The 18,211-nt window shown below is 45.2% G+C and overlaps 1 protein-coding gene across 1 annotated transcript in view; it reads right to left on the reverse strand.

Annotated features, from left to right (window-relative positions):
• The window catches only part of LOC308670425 (potassium voltage-gated channel subfamily KQT member 1-like), a gene marked incomplete at both ends in the record, with an annotated part of 226,679 nt that overhangs the window by 148,572 nt on the left and 59,896 nt on the right, over nucleotides 1–18,211 (reverse strand). Inside the window, 3 exons of the mRNA XM_081331927.1 lie at nucleotides 306–346; nucleotides 1,461–1,555; nucleotides 7,447–7,522. Coding sequence (XP_081188053.1) covers nucleotides 306–346; nucleotides 1,461–1,555; nucleotides 7,447–7,522 — 212 coding nt within the window. The remainder of the gene's footprint in view (nucleotides 1–305; nucleotides 347–1,460; nucleotides 1,556–7,446; nucleotides 7,523–18,211) is intronic.

Below are 18,211 nucleotides of genomic sequence, written 5' to 3' on the forward strand. Positions count from 1 at the left end.
TAAAGCTGGGAAGAGGGAGGAGGGCGTTTAGAAGACGTGACGGCAGACAGAAACGGGGAAGCCAAGCCTTCTTCCCCAGTTTAACTTGGTTTTTTTTAATATAGGTTATTTTATTAAGTTTTTACAGCTACAAATCTTTGGTGCCTAATAGACAACGTGCCGTCTGGGTTCACGTATTTCACCTCAGTAGTAGCGCAATTCCCATTTCTACTTTCTACTCCATTGTTCCGTTTTAACTTTTAATCCGAGACCAAAGTCCCCTTCCAAAGAACTCAAGGGCGGATGTTAGTTAGTTACTTCCGTACCTGGCAGAAACAGGGCAGGCTTTCCCAGGCAGTGGTCCAGCCTAGGAGAGAAGGGAGATTTTAATTCGGCAGACATTCAGACATACAGACGGTCCTCAACTTGCCACAGTCCGTTTACTGACTGTACAAAGTTGCAACGGCGCTGGAAAAAGGGAGTTAGGACCGTTTTTCACCGTTATGACCACTGCTTCAACATCCTCATGGTCACGCGATCAAAATTCAGACGCGTGGCAACTGACTCGTACTTGTGACGGTTGCAGCGCCCCCCCCTTCTGCGACCTGACAAGCCAAGTCAGTGAGGGAAGCCAGATTTGCTGAACGACCGTGTGACTAGCTTAAGAACTGCAGGGACTCCCTTAACAACGGTGTCAAGAAGAGTCGTAAAATGGGGCAAGACTCACTTAACAAACATCTCACTCAGCGACGGAAATTTTGGGCTCCCAAATCGAGGTCGTTAAGTCGAGGGCTAGCTGAATTTGAGACTTTTTCTTTAAAAGACAAAAAAAATGCCAATCGTGTTTATATGATGTATATACCAAGCGAGCTGACTCTAATCCAGGAGACAGATTCAATTGCAATTTCTTCCCGTGGATTTTAATCACCGGATAATTTTATCTCTGGCTCTGATGCCGGTTCTGGTGGCGACTCTGCTCAGCCAGAATACAGTTAAGGTGAAAGGACGAGAGCTTCTTTGGGCGGAGAAGATGAAGCTATGGTATTCTCTGATATCCAGGATTCCCATGCCCATCATCCTTAGCTTGGTCAAGGTCAAGGGGCTGCCACAAGGAAGAGGGGGTCAATTTATTCTCCAAAGCACCAGAGGGCAGGATGAGAAACAACGGTTGGACGCTGATCAAGGAGAGAAGCAACCTGGAATCAAGGAGGAATTTCCTAACAGGGAGGACGATTAACCAGTGGAACGGCTTGCCACCAGAAATCGTGGGCGCTCCATCACTGGAGGATTTTTAAAAAGAGGCTAGAGAGTCACTTGTCTGAAATGGGATAGGTTCTCCTGCTGGAGCAGGGGGCTGGACTAGAAGACCTCCAAGGTTCCCTTCCAGCTCTGCTCTGTTCTACAGGAGAGCCGGATGGCCGTGGCCCAAAACATCAGGAGGGGGCCAGTCATTCTGCCCTTGAAGGGAGAACGTGGCCTACCTTCTCTGGAGTTCTTTTATCCTCACCATCATGTTGAGGTGCCCTTGAGAGTACTGTTCAATGACATCACGGACGTCGTAAGGCTTCCGAGCTTGCTGGAGAAAAAAAAATAGGGGGAAAAAAATAAGCTTAAAAATGCGTAAGAAAAAGGATGTCCTATTATTCTTCCTGCACATGAACCACCCAGCCTGTGGATGTTACAGTCAGTCCTTGATTTACAACCATTCATTTAGTGACTGAAGTTACGACAGCACCGTGACTTTGGACCGTTTCTCACACTTACGACCGTTGCAGCCTCCCCATGGTCACGTGGTCAAAATTCAGGCACTGGGCAAGCGGCACGTATTTATGACTGGTTGCAACACCCTGGTGTCACGCGGTCAGCGTTTGCAAACTTCCCAGCTGGCTCCCGAACGAGGAGAAGTGAGTGGGGAAGCCAGGCTCATTTAACAACCACATGTTTCACTTAACAACGGTGGCAAAAAGGTCATAAAACAGGGCACAATTTCCTTAACAACTGTCTGGTTTAGAGGTGGAAATCCTGGGCTCCATCGTCCCTCTAAATCAGGGGTCTTCAAACTTGGCCCTTTTATGACTTGTGGACTTCAACTCCCAAAATTCCTCAGCCAGAATTCTGGGAGTTGAAGTCCACAAGTCATCAAAGGGCCAAGTCTGAAGACCCTTGCTCTAGATCCAGGGAGATTCTTGGTGGGGTTAATATATATATTTTTAAATGGCTTGCTAGGCCCACACAGGTAGTCCTTGACTCACCACAGTTGACTGTTTGAAGTTACAACAGCACTGCAAAAAGTGACACATGACCACCGCTTCACACGTATGACCAGTGCAGCATCCCCAGGGTCACGTGATGAAAATTGAGTCTCTTGGCAACTGGCTCACAGTTACGACGGCTGCTCAGTGTCCCGGGGCTCACATGATCCCCTTTCGCAACCTTCTGACCCGCAAGGTCAACGAGAAAGCCAGATTCACTGACTTAACTTCACAACTGCAGTGATTTACTTAACCAACTGTGGCAGGAAAGATCACAAAAGAGGGCAAAATTTACTGAACAGCTGTCTCGCTTAGCAGCAAGAGTTTTGGGCTTGTCGTAAGTTGAAGACGACCTGTATGGTCATCCGGGGCTCCATTGTCCCTGGAAATCAGGGGTCTTCAAACTTGCCCCTTTTAGGACTCGGCTGCCTGAGGAATTCTGGGAGTTGAAGTCCACAAGTCATAAAAGGGCCAAGTTTGAAGAGCCCTGTTGCAAATCAGGATTCTCCCCATCAAAGACTGAGCAATTTAGATGGTGCTCTGAAGTCTGAGCGGGCTCAGCAATCCGGCAGAAGAGATTCCACCTGGGGGGTTGACGGCAAACTGAGCATTTGGGATTTTCCAATTTACCTCTTTCTGTTCCCAGGAGGCCAGCCTGTCCCACGTCTCTAAAAAGCAGGACTTTTCTTGCCACATAAGGCCAAAAGGAAACTAAGATCTCGCTGAAAAGGCAAAGGTATTTTTGGGAAAACCAAAGCCAGTTTGGGAAGGCAAAGAGTTTCCCTAATTCGTATCTTGTCCCTTATCCTCGACGGCCTTCAACAACTTCAGATCCATTCTGTGCGAAGCGGTTTGCCACCGTAGGAACGTCAAAAGCTCATTCCTTGACCACGGGTCAAGAATGTATCGCGGTATCTCAAATGAATGTTGGAAAGGCAAGCGTAAAGAAGGGACCTTTTGTCATTTATGGCGAACGTGTGATAAAGCAAAGAAATCTTTTGGGATAGGATTCATATTCCAACACAGAAAATTCTTAGAGAGAAAACCAGAGGCTTTTCTTTGGGGTTTAATGGAGAAAGACTTGGAAAACAAAGGTGGAACTTTGAGGTGACACATGTCGACAGCAGCAAGACTACTCCGTGCACAAAAATGGAAGGACGAAGGGCCGCAAAAGTTGACGGGAGTTAGCAGAGATGGCTAAATTGACTGCTTTGATCAAAGAGAAAAAAAACTACAAATACTTTTATTTCTAGATGGAAACCGCTTCTGGACCTTGTGCTTGAGGTGGGGGGAAAAATGAAACTTTGATTTTGGGTTTTACTGATGAGATAGATGTGTTGTTATAAAGGTAAAGGTAAAGGTTCCCTCCGCACACGCGTGCTAGTCGTTTCCGACTCTAGGGGCCGGTGCCCATCACCGTTTCAAAGCCGAAGAGCCAGCGCTTGTCCGAGGACGTCTCCGTGCTCATGTGGCCGGCATGACTAGACACCAAAGGCGCACGGAACGCTGTTACCTTCCCACCGGAGTGGTCCCTATTTTTCTATTTGCATTTTTTACGTGCTTTTGAACTGCTACTATTACGTAAAAATAAAAAGCTGAGATATGATGTTAATGCCTTATTCTACTGCACCAAAGGGAGCTGGAAGTCAATGCTTTTTCTTTCTTTCCCCCCTTCTTCTCCTCACTTTTCCCTTCCCTACTTTTCCTACTATTCGCTTCTGTATTTTTTTTTTGGTATGTTATGAACTAATAAAATTGTTAAATGATAAAGAAAGGTCAAAAAAATCAGACAAGGTGGAACTGTTCGCTATGCCAATAAAGAAAACATAAAGAGTTTTAGAAAACCTAAAAGAAATAAGATGCTGGAGAAAGGAAGAATTAAGAAAATGTAGTAAAATGGAATAAACATGGAACGGTAATTGAGTAAATTAGGGATACAGTAAAATAATAAAAAAAAGATCTTTGTAATGTCATCGCATCAAGGATAACTTGTGTGACTTAATACGGAAAGGGCTGTAAACTTAAACTTGGCATCTCTTTGGGGATTGGAGGGTCTGGATAGCAGTTTCAGCCTAATCTCTGACTACGAATTTCTTATTATCAATAACAATCTGATGGTGCTCCATCACTGGAGGTTGTCAAGAAGAGACTGGACAGTCACTTGTCTGAAGTGGTACAGGGTCTCCTGCTTGAGCAGGGGGGGGTTGGACTAGAGGACCTTCAAGGTCCCTTTCCAGCTCTGTTATAGCCTTTCCTTCACGGAATGAAATTTGGTGGAGTGGCGCTGAGGAGACGACTGCTCCTCGGTTGGCATAGACGGGACAGGAGAAGGGCCTTGAAATAGAAGAGAGGTGAGAATATCACCTTTTGGCTTTAGACCAAGGAGGGCCTGTCAAATCCCCCAGCCACAGGAGCCTCCGGTCTCCGCTTTCCCACTCTCCAGAAGCCCAGTAAGCTGGCGTGGCTGGAAATAAGTGGCACATTGCTGAATTTCGAAAGCATTTTCCAGGTGGATCAGAGGGAATCTCGGTGCACATTTTTTCCCAAGGGGAAGGGAAAGGAAAAAACAACAACAACAACGACACTGGCTCTCCTTCTTCCAGTGATGTCACTGCATTGCCATCCGTGGCCCTGGAGGGCGGCAAACCAAGAACAAGAAAGTGTGACCTCCAAAGGGAAACAGATTTTCCATCCTTGCCTTAGAGGCAAGAGGGCCACATTTTTGCCCCTGGACGTCAAGAAATCCCTGGGGGGGTTTTTTGGTGATGGGGGGGGAGAGGGAGCAATGAGGAGCCAGGCAGATGTCTCTTTATCCGAAGGTGTGTTTTGCTTTTTTTTAAAAAAAAATTACTCTTTTAGTATTTAGCACGTACTAAAGAACGTCTCAGACGATCCACTTGCAGACTTTTCAAATAAGTAAATAAATAAATAAAATCAAAGAGTCCCCCCCCCTTCTGCATAGGAATTTGGGGACAGCCCGCAAGGAAGCAAACAAGTCTGGGGGGGGGGGGAAGAGGCAAAACAGTTTTAAAACAAACTCCTAATTTTCATTTGCAATCGGACGGCATTGTCGCTGGGACTGCAAGGGCCAGTGGGGTTGGCTGGGACTGAGCACTAAAAGAAAAAAAGAGAGAGAGAGAGAGAGAGAGAGAGAGAAGGGAAAAGGCCCCCTCCCCAAAAGTAAACCTGGTAAATTTCCATGACAAGGCTACTATTAATGGAGTAAACAGAGGGGAGAAGCGTTGAGCAGAGACTCCAGGCTGGCTTTTTGAGGGTTGGGAATCTACATAAGCCCAGTAGGGAATCTGGGGCGAGTTAGGTCTCCGTTTTTGGCTAGGGTTCAAGAGAGAAGACCAAAAAGAGAAAAAAGGGGGGGCAGGGGAGGGGAGGGAGAAGGTACCCTGGAAAAACTTGGTAATTGAAAAATAACGAACAACGGCTCATTAGCTGGATTGTTTGTTTCCATTCTGCCAGAGACTCGGCTAACTATTAGCATGCATTAAGCACCTCCAGGGTGCTATGGAATCGTGCTTGGAGCCCAGCCATGGGAGCCCTAGAAATGGAAGATGGAAGGAGAGGGTGGGGGAAGAATCAGGAGAGAAAGAAAGAAAGAAAGAAAGAAAGAAAGAAAGAAAGAAAGAAAGAAAGAAAGAAGGAAGGAAGGAAGGAAGGAAGGAAGGAAGGAAGGAAGGAAGGAAGGAAGGAAGGAAGGAAGGAAGGAAGGAAGAAAGAAAGAAAGAAAAAGAAAGGAAGAAAGGAAGAAAGAAAGAAAGAAAGAAAGAAAGAAAGAAAGAAAGAAAGAAAGAAAGAAAGAAAGAAAATCATATTTTTAAGAAGAGACTGTTCAGTCATTTGTCTGAGATGGTATAGGTTTTCCTGCTTGAGCGGGGGGGCGGGGGGTGGGTGGGCTGGACTAGAAGACCTCCAAGGTCCCTTCCAGCTCTGCTCTATTCTATTTTAAAAGAAAGAAAAGAAAGAAAAGAAAAGAAGATCATATTTTTAAGAAGAGATTGGACAGTCCCTTGTCTGAGACGGGCTAGGTTCTCCTGCTTGAGTAGGGGGCTGGACTAGAAGACCTCCAAGGTCCCTTCAGGCTCTATTCTAAAACAAAGGAAAGAAAAGAAAGAAGGAAGGAAGGAAAGAAGGAAGGAAGGAAGGAAGGAAGGAAGGAAGGAAGGAAGGAAGGAAGGAAGGAAGGAGAACAGCTACTTTAGTGGAGTCTTTAGCAGGGCTCCAGTTGGGTGGAACGGAGGCTCCAGTCTGCTTGGAAAGAGGCTTGCTATCCTTGCCACTTTCAAAAGCTGACGAAACCCCCCCTTCGCCTCCTCCTTCCCTGCCGAGAGAGGCTGACCTATCCTCGCTCCTGGCCAGCAAAACAGCCGCCATTGTTTCCCCGGCAGGGCACTTCTGCCAGGATGGCTCTGGACCGGCTGGCAGGGGGCTTTGAGAGCACTTTCTTTGGGGGCACCCGTTACGCTCCAGATCTGGGGGAGGGTGGGGTTTTTTTTGGGGGGTGTGTGTGTTTCTTGCTATTGAATCGCCATGGCTCAGAGCCCAGATGTTTACAAAGGTTTTGAAAACAAAACCGGGGGGGGGGGAGGAAAAAAGGAGCTCTCCAAATGCATAATTGATTTTCTCCTTTCCCAATAAAGTTTAATTTTCCAAACCTCCCTTTGTTGGTGCAGAATTAAAAGATTTATGCAAGTTAAGCGGTGCAAAATGGAAAGCGGCCGGGCCCCGAGCAAAGGCTTAGAATTACTCAACCCGTAAATAACATAACGGGCACGAAAGGCGGGCAGGAGGGGGCACCGAGCTGGCACCTCTCCTCTCGCCCCTTTTCCCAGTCGCTCTTTTTAAGCAGAAGCGGATATCAGGAAATCCCAGGAAAACCAGATGGCGACTGAAGTCCGTTGCCCGTCCGCCCAGTCCGAGGGGAAGGTCCGGTCCGGCTGCAGGCGATTCCCGTCTGGGATCTAGAGGGAGGGGGGGAATCCCTCCCTGGCCGGTCTCTTTGGCGGAGGACCTTGGAGGTCTTCTAGTCCAGCCCCCTGCTCAAGCAGGAAAACCTATACCGTCTCAGACAGGTGACTGTCCAGCCTCTTCTTTAAAACCTCCAGTGATGGAGCACCCACAACTTCTGGAGGCAAGCTGTTCCACCGCTTGATTGTCCTCACTGTCAGGAAGTTTCTCCTTAATTAGTTCTGGTCTATGTTACCTGAAATTTCCTCCGCGCTACAAAATACTGCATCCTCCTTATGACCTTGACAGCCGCACGGTGGGTTTCTGTTAACCTGGGGGAGAAAATAAAGAAAGAAAGATTGCAGACCCTTTTAAAAAGTGTTTAAATTAAAAATAAATAAACCCCACCTTCCGAGAGTGTGGTTGTGCGTGGAGGTAATGTTTATCTGTGTCTATATCAACATCTGCATCATGTCTGCCTCCTTATGTTTTTTCTCATTTTAGGGCAGCATTTCCCAATTTCTCTTAGCGGAGTACTCCGAGTTCAGAGTCAAGACACCTTTGGATCATGGTGAAAATGTTTTAAGGTGAGAAGCAGAAGGAATTCTGCGCTCAGGATTCATGGCCCACTCTTTGGATGAACTGCCAGCCTAGACTTGAAGACTTGTGGACTTCAACTCCCAGAATTCCTCAGCCAGCCCTAATTTCTACATGGATTCACCGCAGAAGTATTTTCAGCTACCCAGGGCCATATCTACAAATATTAGCCCGCGTAATTAAAGGGTCGGTTTTACTTCTTTACAGAAGACTGTGTGCCCCAAATACTTGTTCAAACAAATACATTTATAGCAAAATACCTTCCTATGCAAACTAGAGAACAAGGTTCTCATTTACGGTAGGTCTGCTCAAAATAGGCAGCAGGGAAGTGAATTTAAGATGGGATTTAAAAGAGATAAAGCTTTCACCTTGAGCTGACGGATCTCAAATTAGCAAAGCCCTCTCCCCTTGCACAAATATTGGGGTTGAACCCTACAGCGAAGACAAGTCAAAGGCAATTTCTATCTCCGACGGGTGAAGTGTTTGGAATAGGACAGCATTTGTCACTGATGCATGGCCGTTGTGCAACCAAAGGTATAAATTAAATTACAATCCATGCTCCCATATCCAGGAAGAGAGCACCGGGTAATCATTTACGGGGCAAACCAATAAACATGACTAATTTCTAAAGCAAGGCCTCCTTAAGAAAAAAAAACCTGAGCAATGGAGAGGATTCTTAAAAGTCCTTTCGCCATTCTTTCTATTTAATCGGCTTGTAACCACATCCGAGCCCAATGTTTATGTCGCTGAGACACGGGTTAAGTGAGCTTTGCCCCATTTTAAGACTTGTTGTTAAGTGAACCGCTGCAGTTGTTAAGGTAATAACCAGTCTATGGTGACTCTAATTTCCCCCGTTGACTTCGCTTGTCAGAAGGTCGCCAAAGGGGATCATGTGACCCCGGGACAACTGCAACCGTCAGAAGCACACGCCAGTTGCCGAGCCTCTGAATTTCGATCACGTGACCACCGGGGATGCTGCAACGGTGGTAAGTGTGAAATAGAAGTCCTAAGTCACTTTTTTTTCAGTGCCATTGTAATTTTGAATGTTCATTAAATGGACTCTTGTGAGCTGAGGACCACCTGTGATATTTTTTCATCCACTCTGCCTGTCTAGCATAGGGCTTTAGTTACCCAGTCAGGAGCCCCACTTCATTTCACCTATTTATTTGAATTTATTAGCTGCCCAATTTTTGACTTTTTGTCTTGACTTCCCTTATGGTCACTGTCGCCAATGTGCCTTCACGTTACCATTTCCTGTTCAACATGGTGCAATGCAATGCAAGGCAATGCAAGGCAAGGCAAGGCAATGCAATGCAATGCAATGCAATGCAATACAATGCAATACAATACAATACAGCTAAATAGTAGCAACTGTGAGAGGGATCTCAGAATCCTAGTGGACAATCCCTTAAATAGAAGCCGGCCGTGTGCTGCAGCTTCCAAAACAGCCAACACAGTGCTAGGCTGCATCAACAGAGGGATAGAATCAAAGTCATATGAAGTGTTAATACCACTTTACAAGGCCTTCGCAAGGCTACACTTGGAATACAGCATCCGGTTTTGGTCACCACAATGTAAAAAAGATGTTGAGACTCTAGAAAGAGTGCAAAGAAGTGCAGAGAAGAGCAGCAAAGATGATTAGGGGACTGGAAGCTGAAATGGAGGAACGGTTGCTGGAATTGGGTATGTCTAGTTTAATGAAAAGAGGGACGCTAGGCTAGGATGCTGAGCTTGTCGATCAGAAGGTTGGCAGTTTGGCGGGTCGAATCCCGAGTGCCACGTAACAGAGTGAGCGCCTGTTACTCGTCCCAGCTTCTGCCAACCTAGCAGTTCGAAAGCAGGTAAAAATGCAAGTAGAAAAATAGGGACCACTACGGTGGGAAGGTAACAGCGTTCCGTGCGCCTTTGGCGTCTAGTCATGCCAGCCACATGACCACGGAGACGTCCTCGGACAAGCGCTGGCTCTTCGGCTTTGAAACGGAGATGAGCACCGGCCCCTAGAGTCGGAAACGACTAACACGCATGTGCGGGGGAATCTTTACCTTTACCTTTAGTTTAATGAAGGGAAGGACAAGGGGGGACAGGATAGCAGTGTTCCAGTATCTCAGGGGCTGCCCCAAAGAAGAGGGAGTCAAAGTCCACAAGTCTTAAAGTTGCCAAGGTTGAGGACTCCTGGGATAGACTATGAATGTACTTTTCAACAAATCCACAGGCTGATGACATGCTTACCTCAATCCCCTCAACTGACACCCTATACTCAATGTTCAGCAAGTGACCAGGAGTTGACTAACCCCCTCCTCCCCCCATGAAAGATATGAGCTTGAAGAGAAAGACTTTGGGGTGTAGGGTTCAAGGTCTTTGGGTGCAGTCTCACTCCAGTTTTTTGATCATCTTCAGACACTAGTTTGGGTAAGGATATTTTCATGGCACCTGAAGGGTTAGCCGGCATTCATCCTTCTGGATATTCTCTCTCTACCTTTAAGACTTCTCCTTTCCTAAATACTTTTGTACTCATGCAATCTTTGGGATGACTCCAAGCCTACCGACCCCTCCCTCCTGGAGTGTGAAGAGTGCCATTGTGGATACCAAACAATGAGTTTATTATTCCTGTAGCCAGTGAGGCAAGGAGAAAACAGATGAGTGGGATTTCCAGAAAGATCACGGAGTAAAATTCATTTTATCCAAGCCACAAGCAGAAGGAAGGATTCCAAAAGAAAGTAGCTTGCTTTAGTTTACAAGGAGGAAGTGATGTGACCCAAAACTATATTTATCCAGCCTCCAAGTCCATATGCTTTTCTTCTGCTGAACTTTGTCTAGTCTGCTGAAAAGAAGGAGTAGGGGCGACATGATAGCAGCGTTCCAATCTCTCAGGGGCTGCCCCGAAGAAGAGGGAGTCAAGCTATTCTCCAAAGCGCCCGAAGGCAGGACAAGAAGCCACGGATGGAAACTAACCAAGGAGAGAAGCAACCTAGAACTAAGGAGAAACTTCCTGACAGTGAGAACAATTAACCAGTGAAATAACCTGCCTCCAGAAGTTGTGGGTGCTCCATCACTGGAGGTTTTAAAGAAGAGATTGGACAACTTTTTGTCTGAAATGGTAAATGGAATTTTCCTCCAATGCGATTTTCCCATGTATTTTCCCAGGAAACATAGGGCAGGATAGAAAAGTAAGTGCCCTCCTAACCATACTCAAGCACTCCACATTTGTTGGCGATGTCCATTTTGCTCTATGAGTTCATGGGGACCTAACCCTAACCCTAAGTGGAATTTTCTTCCAATGGGATTTTCCCATGTATTTTCCCAGGAAACATAAGATACGGCAGGCTAGAAAAGTCAGTGCCCTCCTAACCATACTCAAGCACTCCAAATTTGTTGGCGATGTCCATTTTGCTCTTCGGGTTCATGGTGACCTAACCCTAACCCTATAAGGTTTCCTGCTTGAGCAGACAGTTGGACTAGAAGACCTCCAGGGTCCCTTCCAACTCTGTTATTCTGTTATTCCTCTCCGTCCTTTTTAAAACACCGTTCTTCTGAAGCTTACAACCAGTTATCTGAGTAACCAGCTCAGTGACGGCAGGCTTTGGTTTAGCAACTGGACTTCTGAATCCTGTCTCCTTTCTTCAGAAAGTGGATCTCAACTTCAGGTCCGTCTATAGGCCACCCCAACTGTAGGTCATGGCCCCTCTGCATTTCAGACCAGCTTTTAAAGCAATGATGTGGCTGGACACCAAGATAAATAAATAAACCACTAAACTTCGCCTTTCACATTAAATCATCCTTTAACCAAGGGAGGTTTCACTGGAATGGAGAGCAGAATGGCTGAGGTATTTTGAAAAGGTTGACTATGGCCCTCAGACTCTTCCCAACGCATCTGCAGAAGTGCAATTTTTTAAGAGAGGGAAAAGCATTAAGTAGATGCAAAGTGCTGAACTGTATTTTAATCTAGCAGTTTAATCTCTCTCTCTCTCTCTCTCTCTCTCTCTCTCTCTCTCTCTCTCTCTCTCTCTCTCTCTCTTGTAAACGAATGAGTTTGTATTTGGAGCTTACAGAAACTTATTAACAACAATTATGTCGCACAGAGAGAATTTTCACAATGCAGTAAACATTAAAGCAGTTCATCGTTGTGCTACAATGCTCTCGTAATTTAAATATTTTTAAAATTAAGCCTTTAATTTTTTTAAAAAAACAAAAAAAAAAAACAAAAAAAACACAAGAGAGTTGTTGAAGCAACCAAGTCGCACTACCTCCACCCCCAGAGCCTTAGCCTTGCCCTCTTGGAGCCTGGGATGGCTCTCCTGTCAATGGCCCAGGACACACATCCTTCAGGAGGGGAGTGCTCAGAATGGTGAGGAACCCTTAAGCCTAACATTGACCTTCATTTTCTCGAGCTGCCCTGTTATTTCTGCCTTGGACAGGCCTTCAGAATGGCAAATTTCTGCAGAACTGTAGACAGGAAAGAGTAATGCAAGCCATCATGTGGAATGCTCCTTATCTGGCCGGTTACTTGATTTATCTCTTTCAAGAGGCAGTAGACAAACCCACTGATCAAAATAGCTACAGAGCAGAGGAAATGAGGTCTGGAATTCTAGAGAGACACTTGAAGAATCTCATGAGGATGTTCATGCCCCTTTGTTCTCTGTGTTGAGGCCTAAACCTTTGACCTCTTCTTCTTCTTCTTCTTCTTCTTCTTCTTCTTCTTCTTCTTCTTCTTCTTCTTCTTCTTCTTCTTCTTCTTCTTCTTCTTCTTCTTCTTCTTCTTTCTTCTCCTTCTCCTCCTTCTCCTCCTCCTGATTCTTCTTCTTCTTCTTCTTCTTCTTCTTCTTCTTCTTCTTCTTCTTCTTCTTCTTCTTCTTCTTCTCCTGCTCCACCTCCTCTTTTCTCCTCTTCCTCCTCCTGATTCTTCTTCTTCTTCTTCTTCTTCTTCTTCTTCTTCTTCTTCTTCTTCTTCTTCTTCTTCTTCTTCTTCTTCTTCTTCTTCTTCTTCTTCTTCTTCTTCTTCTTCTTCTTCTTCTTCTTCTCTTCCACTTCCTCCTGCTCCACCTCCTCTTCTTTCCTCCTCCTCCTTCTGATTAGGCAGCCAGGTTTAAAAATGTTATCTTCATAAACAAGGATGCCCTGCAAACCTGAGGGACCTTTCTTTTTTATTCTCTTGCCAGGAGAGTGTCTGAGTGCAGTTGCGGTTTCTGATCTCCCTAAGCACTCAGCCCAGTGCAGAAGAAACAAGAAGATTTAACAAAGGAATCGGAAAATGAGAAACCTCTCATCCCAGAGTCTCTGGAGACGGTCTTTACAGCATAATTACAGATATTAGACGGCTCCATCAGCTCTGTCAGACACAAGGTTTTCTAATGAGCATGAAGGAGCATCAGGAAACTGTTAAAACCACCCTGATTATTAAAAGTGGAACCCTCAAATTTTGACACAGGACCAGGAAAGAGTTTATTAAAGAAAACAGCTTAGAGTTCAAAGGCTTTTACTTCTTTTTTTTTTTTTGCTTCAAAGGTAAGCACAAATCGAACCATTATACTAGCGATCATATTCAAACACTCCAGATTGGCTGGATGTTTCCATTAAAAACAATTAACAAAAATTCAATGCTTAGGTAGAAGAAAGGTATTCCAACTACCTGTACAACTTTGAAAATGGACATTTATTCTCAGACTTATAAAAATAACCAGATATTCTCCTTAGAGAATTCTCCTTAGAATATCTCACTGAATTCGGGAGCTCTGACCCGTTTAATTTGTCTACAGTATTTTCACAGCTTTGCACTGATCACCCAGGTGTCTGAGGGGGATTTTTCATGGGGACCCAGATGGTTGGGGGTCCTCAAGATGCTGAGGCTGTAAACCGCTTAGAGAGGGCTGTAAAACTCTGCGAAGCGCTGTATAAGTCTAAATGCTATTCCTATTACGTGTATGTTTTCCTCCAGGTAGGAAATTCAAAGGAACCAGATAGCAGGGGAATCATTAGCAGTCAACCTAATAAAGGGGCTTTCCATTCATTTTAATTAGTTAGTCAGATACGTTCTGAACTTGCATAAATAAAGATGAAAATACTTTAATCTAGCCAAAAAAAATTGTCTCTGTCTGAAATGTAATTGCACCCATAGTGGCACTCTTTCTACAAGTAGAGTCCCTTGTAGTAGAGGTCTTCTCAAGTTCCAAAGGGAGAGAGGTATCCATGGGTTGGAGACACAGCAATTCCTAATCATTGTTGTGACTGGCAGTGACTTTCCAAAAATCTCTTCTGTCCTCATGTTCGAAATTCGCACACTGAACCGGGATGCTCTCCATGTAAAGAATATGCTCTATGTGCCTCTGAATGCACTAACTGCAACAATACTGGTAGACCTAGGATCACAACTCAGCCCAAATTTTCCCTTCCAGTGTGAGACAGCTGCTCAGTGAGTTTTGCCCCGTTCTGCAACCTTCCTTGCCCACAGGTTGTTAAGCAAATCCCTGCAGTTGTTAAGTTAGTCGCATGTTTGTTAAGTGAAATGTAGCTTTCCCCTTGACGTTGCTTGTCAGACAGTCACAAAAGGGGGATCACGTGATCCCCCCAGGACGCTGCGACCGTCAGAAACACATGCAAGTTCCCAAGCGTCTGAGTTTTGACCAAGTGACCACAAGGATGCTGCAATGGTCAGAAGGGTGAAACACGGTCAAAAGTTACTTTGTGTGTGTGTGTGTGTGTGAAGGGAGGCTGTTGTAACTTTGAATGGTCACTAAATGAAGGTTTGTAATTCAAGGACTACAATTTCACCCTTTTGTAGTGCCATAAATTGGCACTGACTGAAACCATGCACAATACATAAAGTAAGAATTAGATTAGCCAATTTGATTTATCTATAATAACAACAACAACAACAACAACATTGACAAGTTTGCCATTAGTCAATTGCAAAAGGCGGCCTTACTAGGAACTGCTTCCATCCTGCGACGAGATCTGTAATACCATCAAACATCCACATCTGCCTATCCCAGGTCCTTGGTAAGGACTCGACAGGTAGACAAAAATGCCAAATCCAGTCTGAACATCTGGCTGACTGTGCGATGATCAATAATAATAATAATAATAATAATAATGTTGGAAGGGACCTTGGAGGTCATCTAGTCCAACCCCCTGCTTAGGCAGGAAACCCTGTACTATTTCTCTTCTTAAAAGCCTCCAGTGTTGGAGCATTCACAACTTCTGGAGGCAGGTTGTTCCACTGGTTAATTGTGCTTACTGTCAGGAAATTTCTCCTTAGTTCTAGGTTCATGTGTGACCCTTTGGGGTAGGAGTAAATATCCATAGCTAGGAAGGCAGAGGAAAATGATTGAGTTTCTATTCCTAGCAGCTGCCCTCCTCTGCACATTTATCCAGCAAGGCTACCCAGAGATGCTCAAGGAAAGGGCGCCGTAGCACCTTGCAAATCTCTGCTTAAATAAAGCGTCACAAAACAGCTTGATCCATCAAAGGAAGGATCAGAAAGAGTGCAGCCAAGCGCTAGGCGTCTTGCTCTCTGTGGCCGCGTGCTCTGGCTTAAGGACTCCGACGCCCGACGCCCGGGGTCTCTGCTTTCCCACTGCACGCCGAGTGTGTGCCTGGCGCATCCCACCCCCTGCACATCTGTGTGGCGGGAATAACAATTAACATTAAACAAGATAAAGGAAGGGAAGGGAGAGAAGCCGAGCAGACCGCGGTAAATTGCCCACCGCTTGTTTGAAGTCTCTTTGGCTGGTTCTGTCTCAGCTCCCCGTGGAGCAAAATGGAGCCTTTATGAATAGGGACTTTGGGGTCTTGAAAGCTAAATTGGTAAAAATGTGGAATGAATTGGAGGCTGCTTTTTTTAAAAAAAAAATCTTGGAAGAATAATAATTTAACATGAGCTTGTTTGTCTGACTCTGCTGTGCGCTTAGACCTTCTAGATGGAAACAAGTCGATTTGTAGGTGATTTACAAGAAGGTGATTTACAATACCTGGAGTATACTCACAATCCATCAAAACAATATTTTCAAACTCTGACAACTGAGCACGCCTTTTCCCTACACTGAAATTAAAACTGCTGGCACTTTGCGCTTCATCTTAAAAAATATTACTTTTGCAACATGTACTATGGAACACACGAAACTATCGGCATTATCAAGTAAATATGAGGCTGAGAACTGTTTTTGTTCCTCTAACTTGCAGTTGCAGCTTTACTAACAATGCATGAAAAATGGTCCTCTTACGCCAATAAACATGTTGTCCGTTCTGTTTTTAAAAGGCTCATTTCAATTTCTTTTTTCCTCCAGACTTAAAAATTCCTGAGGATAATTCTAAGAAGCCATGTCAAGCTTGGGCGATAGTCCGACTGGTCATTCCCTGTTGTGCACAAATGGATCAACGCTTGGTGGATCCAAAAAAAGCAGAACTCTGCACTTACGGGAAAATGTTAGGAAGGAAAAAAGAAATCTAAGAACAGCAGAATATTTTTTAATGTTTCACATTAAATGGTTGCATTAATCTCCTTCAGTTCCTCACTTCTACGGTATATGGAGAAGAACCAGGGCACCCCTGATGAGGATCATTTCTGCTGGTCCCCCTGCTAAAGGGCTGCCCCAAAGATGAGGGGGTCAAACTATTCTCCAAAGTGCCTGAAGGCAGGACAAGAAACAATGGATGGAAACTAACCGGGGAGAGAAGCAGCCTGGAATTAAGGAGAAATTTCCTGACAGAACAATCAACCAGTGGAATGGCTTGCCTTTAGAAGCAGTGGGTGCTCCATCACTGGAGGCTTTTAAAAGGAAATTGGACAGCCATTTGTCTGGAATAGCAAGGGGTTGGACTAGAAGACCTCAAGGTGCCTTCCAACTCTGCTATTCTGTTATCTTCTCTGCAGATATGAGGCGATCCTCATAAAAGCCGGTCAATCGAGCAGATTTTAAAACAGTCCTCCAGACCGTAGCATAGTGTGACCCCACTTATAGGAAACTGGAGAAAGGTCAGTTCCCTATCATCAAGGCATGGCCAAACCAGATGTGCATCCATGGTCAATGGCCAAGCTGAATAGAGAAATGCTAGCACGTTCAGAGTAACTGAGGCACCAGCACTGGCCCATAACTATGGTCAAGGGGTTGGTGAAAACTCTGCAACTGGCCGAAGAATCAACTATAGCACAAAGTATTATGTCAAAATTGATTATCCCAAGAGCTCCCAGAACATACACACTTGACACCACGAGAATCGCTGAGAGCGATTGCCCCATAACATTTCGATAGTGGCATTATGTGAATTGAGATGAACAGAATCTGGGACCCTAAACCAGGGGTAGGCAACCTGGGCTCTTTTATGACTCGTGGACTTCAACTCCCAGAATTCCTCAGCCAGCATGGCTCAGCTTGGAAACCTCTCCCTTTCCCCTCAGCGTAGCTGACTCAGGAATTCTGGGAGTTGAAGTCCACGAGTCATAAAGCGGCCTAGGCCTAGGCCACGGGTAGGCAACCTTGGCTCTTTTATGACTCGTAAACTTCAACTCCCAGAATTCCTGAGCTAGCATGGCTCAGCTTGGAAACCTCTCCCTTTCCCCTCAGCATAGCTGACTCAGGAATTCTGGGAGTTCAAGTCCACGAGTCATAAAGCGGCCTAGGCCTAGGCCAGGGGTAGGCAACCTTGGCTCTTTTATGACTCGTAAACTTCAACTCCCAGAATTCCTGAGCTAGCATGGCTCAGCTTGGAAACCTCTCCCTTTCCCCTCAGCATAGCTGACTCAGGAATTCTGGGAGTTCAAGTCCACGAGTCATAAAGCGGCCTAGGCCTAGGCCAGGGGTAGGCAACCTTGGCTCTTTTATGAGTCGTGGACTTCAACTCCCAGAATTCCTGAGTCATAAAAGAGCCAAGGTTGCCTATCCCTGCCCTAAACCATTTAAGTACCAGACAGCTTAATTCTAGGGGGGGCATGTTTTCAAAAATAATAAAATAGCTACACTTTAAAAAAAAAGATTTTTTTTTAAAAAGGTATAAGGATACATCATAGTTCTCTCTCAATAGGAGCCCAGCTCTGCCATAAACTTTGACCACGATGAAAGCAACCAACGATCCAATTAAACTGTTCAAAGGTCAGCTTCCCCCCCCCCCCCAGGATGGTTCTGAGTATGGAAGTCAAGAGTTTCTCAACCTTGGGAAACTTTTAAGATGGGTAGATTTTATCTTCCAAAGACGTTCTGCCAATTCTCCTCCTCCTTAATTCTTCTAACGGAGAGCAGAAGTCTTTAGAGCAGGGGTCTTCAAACTTGGCTCTTTGATGACTTGTGGACTTCAACTCCCAGAATTCCTCAGCCAGGCGTGCCTGGCTGAGGAATTCTGGGAGTTGAAGTCCACTATTCATAAAAGGGCCAAGTTTGGAGACCCCAGCTTTAGAGAAGAAATTTGGTGCGTAGGCCGTTGTATAGGCGCTGTTT

Source organism: Vipera berus, assembly GCF_964194415.1.
Source record: "Vipera berus genome assembly, chromosome: 6".
NCBI classification, from domain to species: domain Eukaryota; kingdom Metazoa; phylum Chordata; class Lepidosauria; order Squamata; family Viperidae; genus Vipera; species Vipera berus.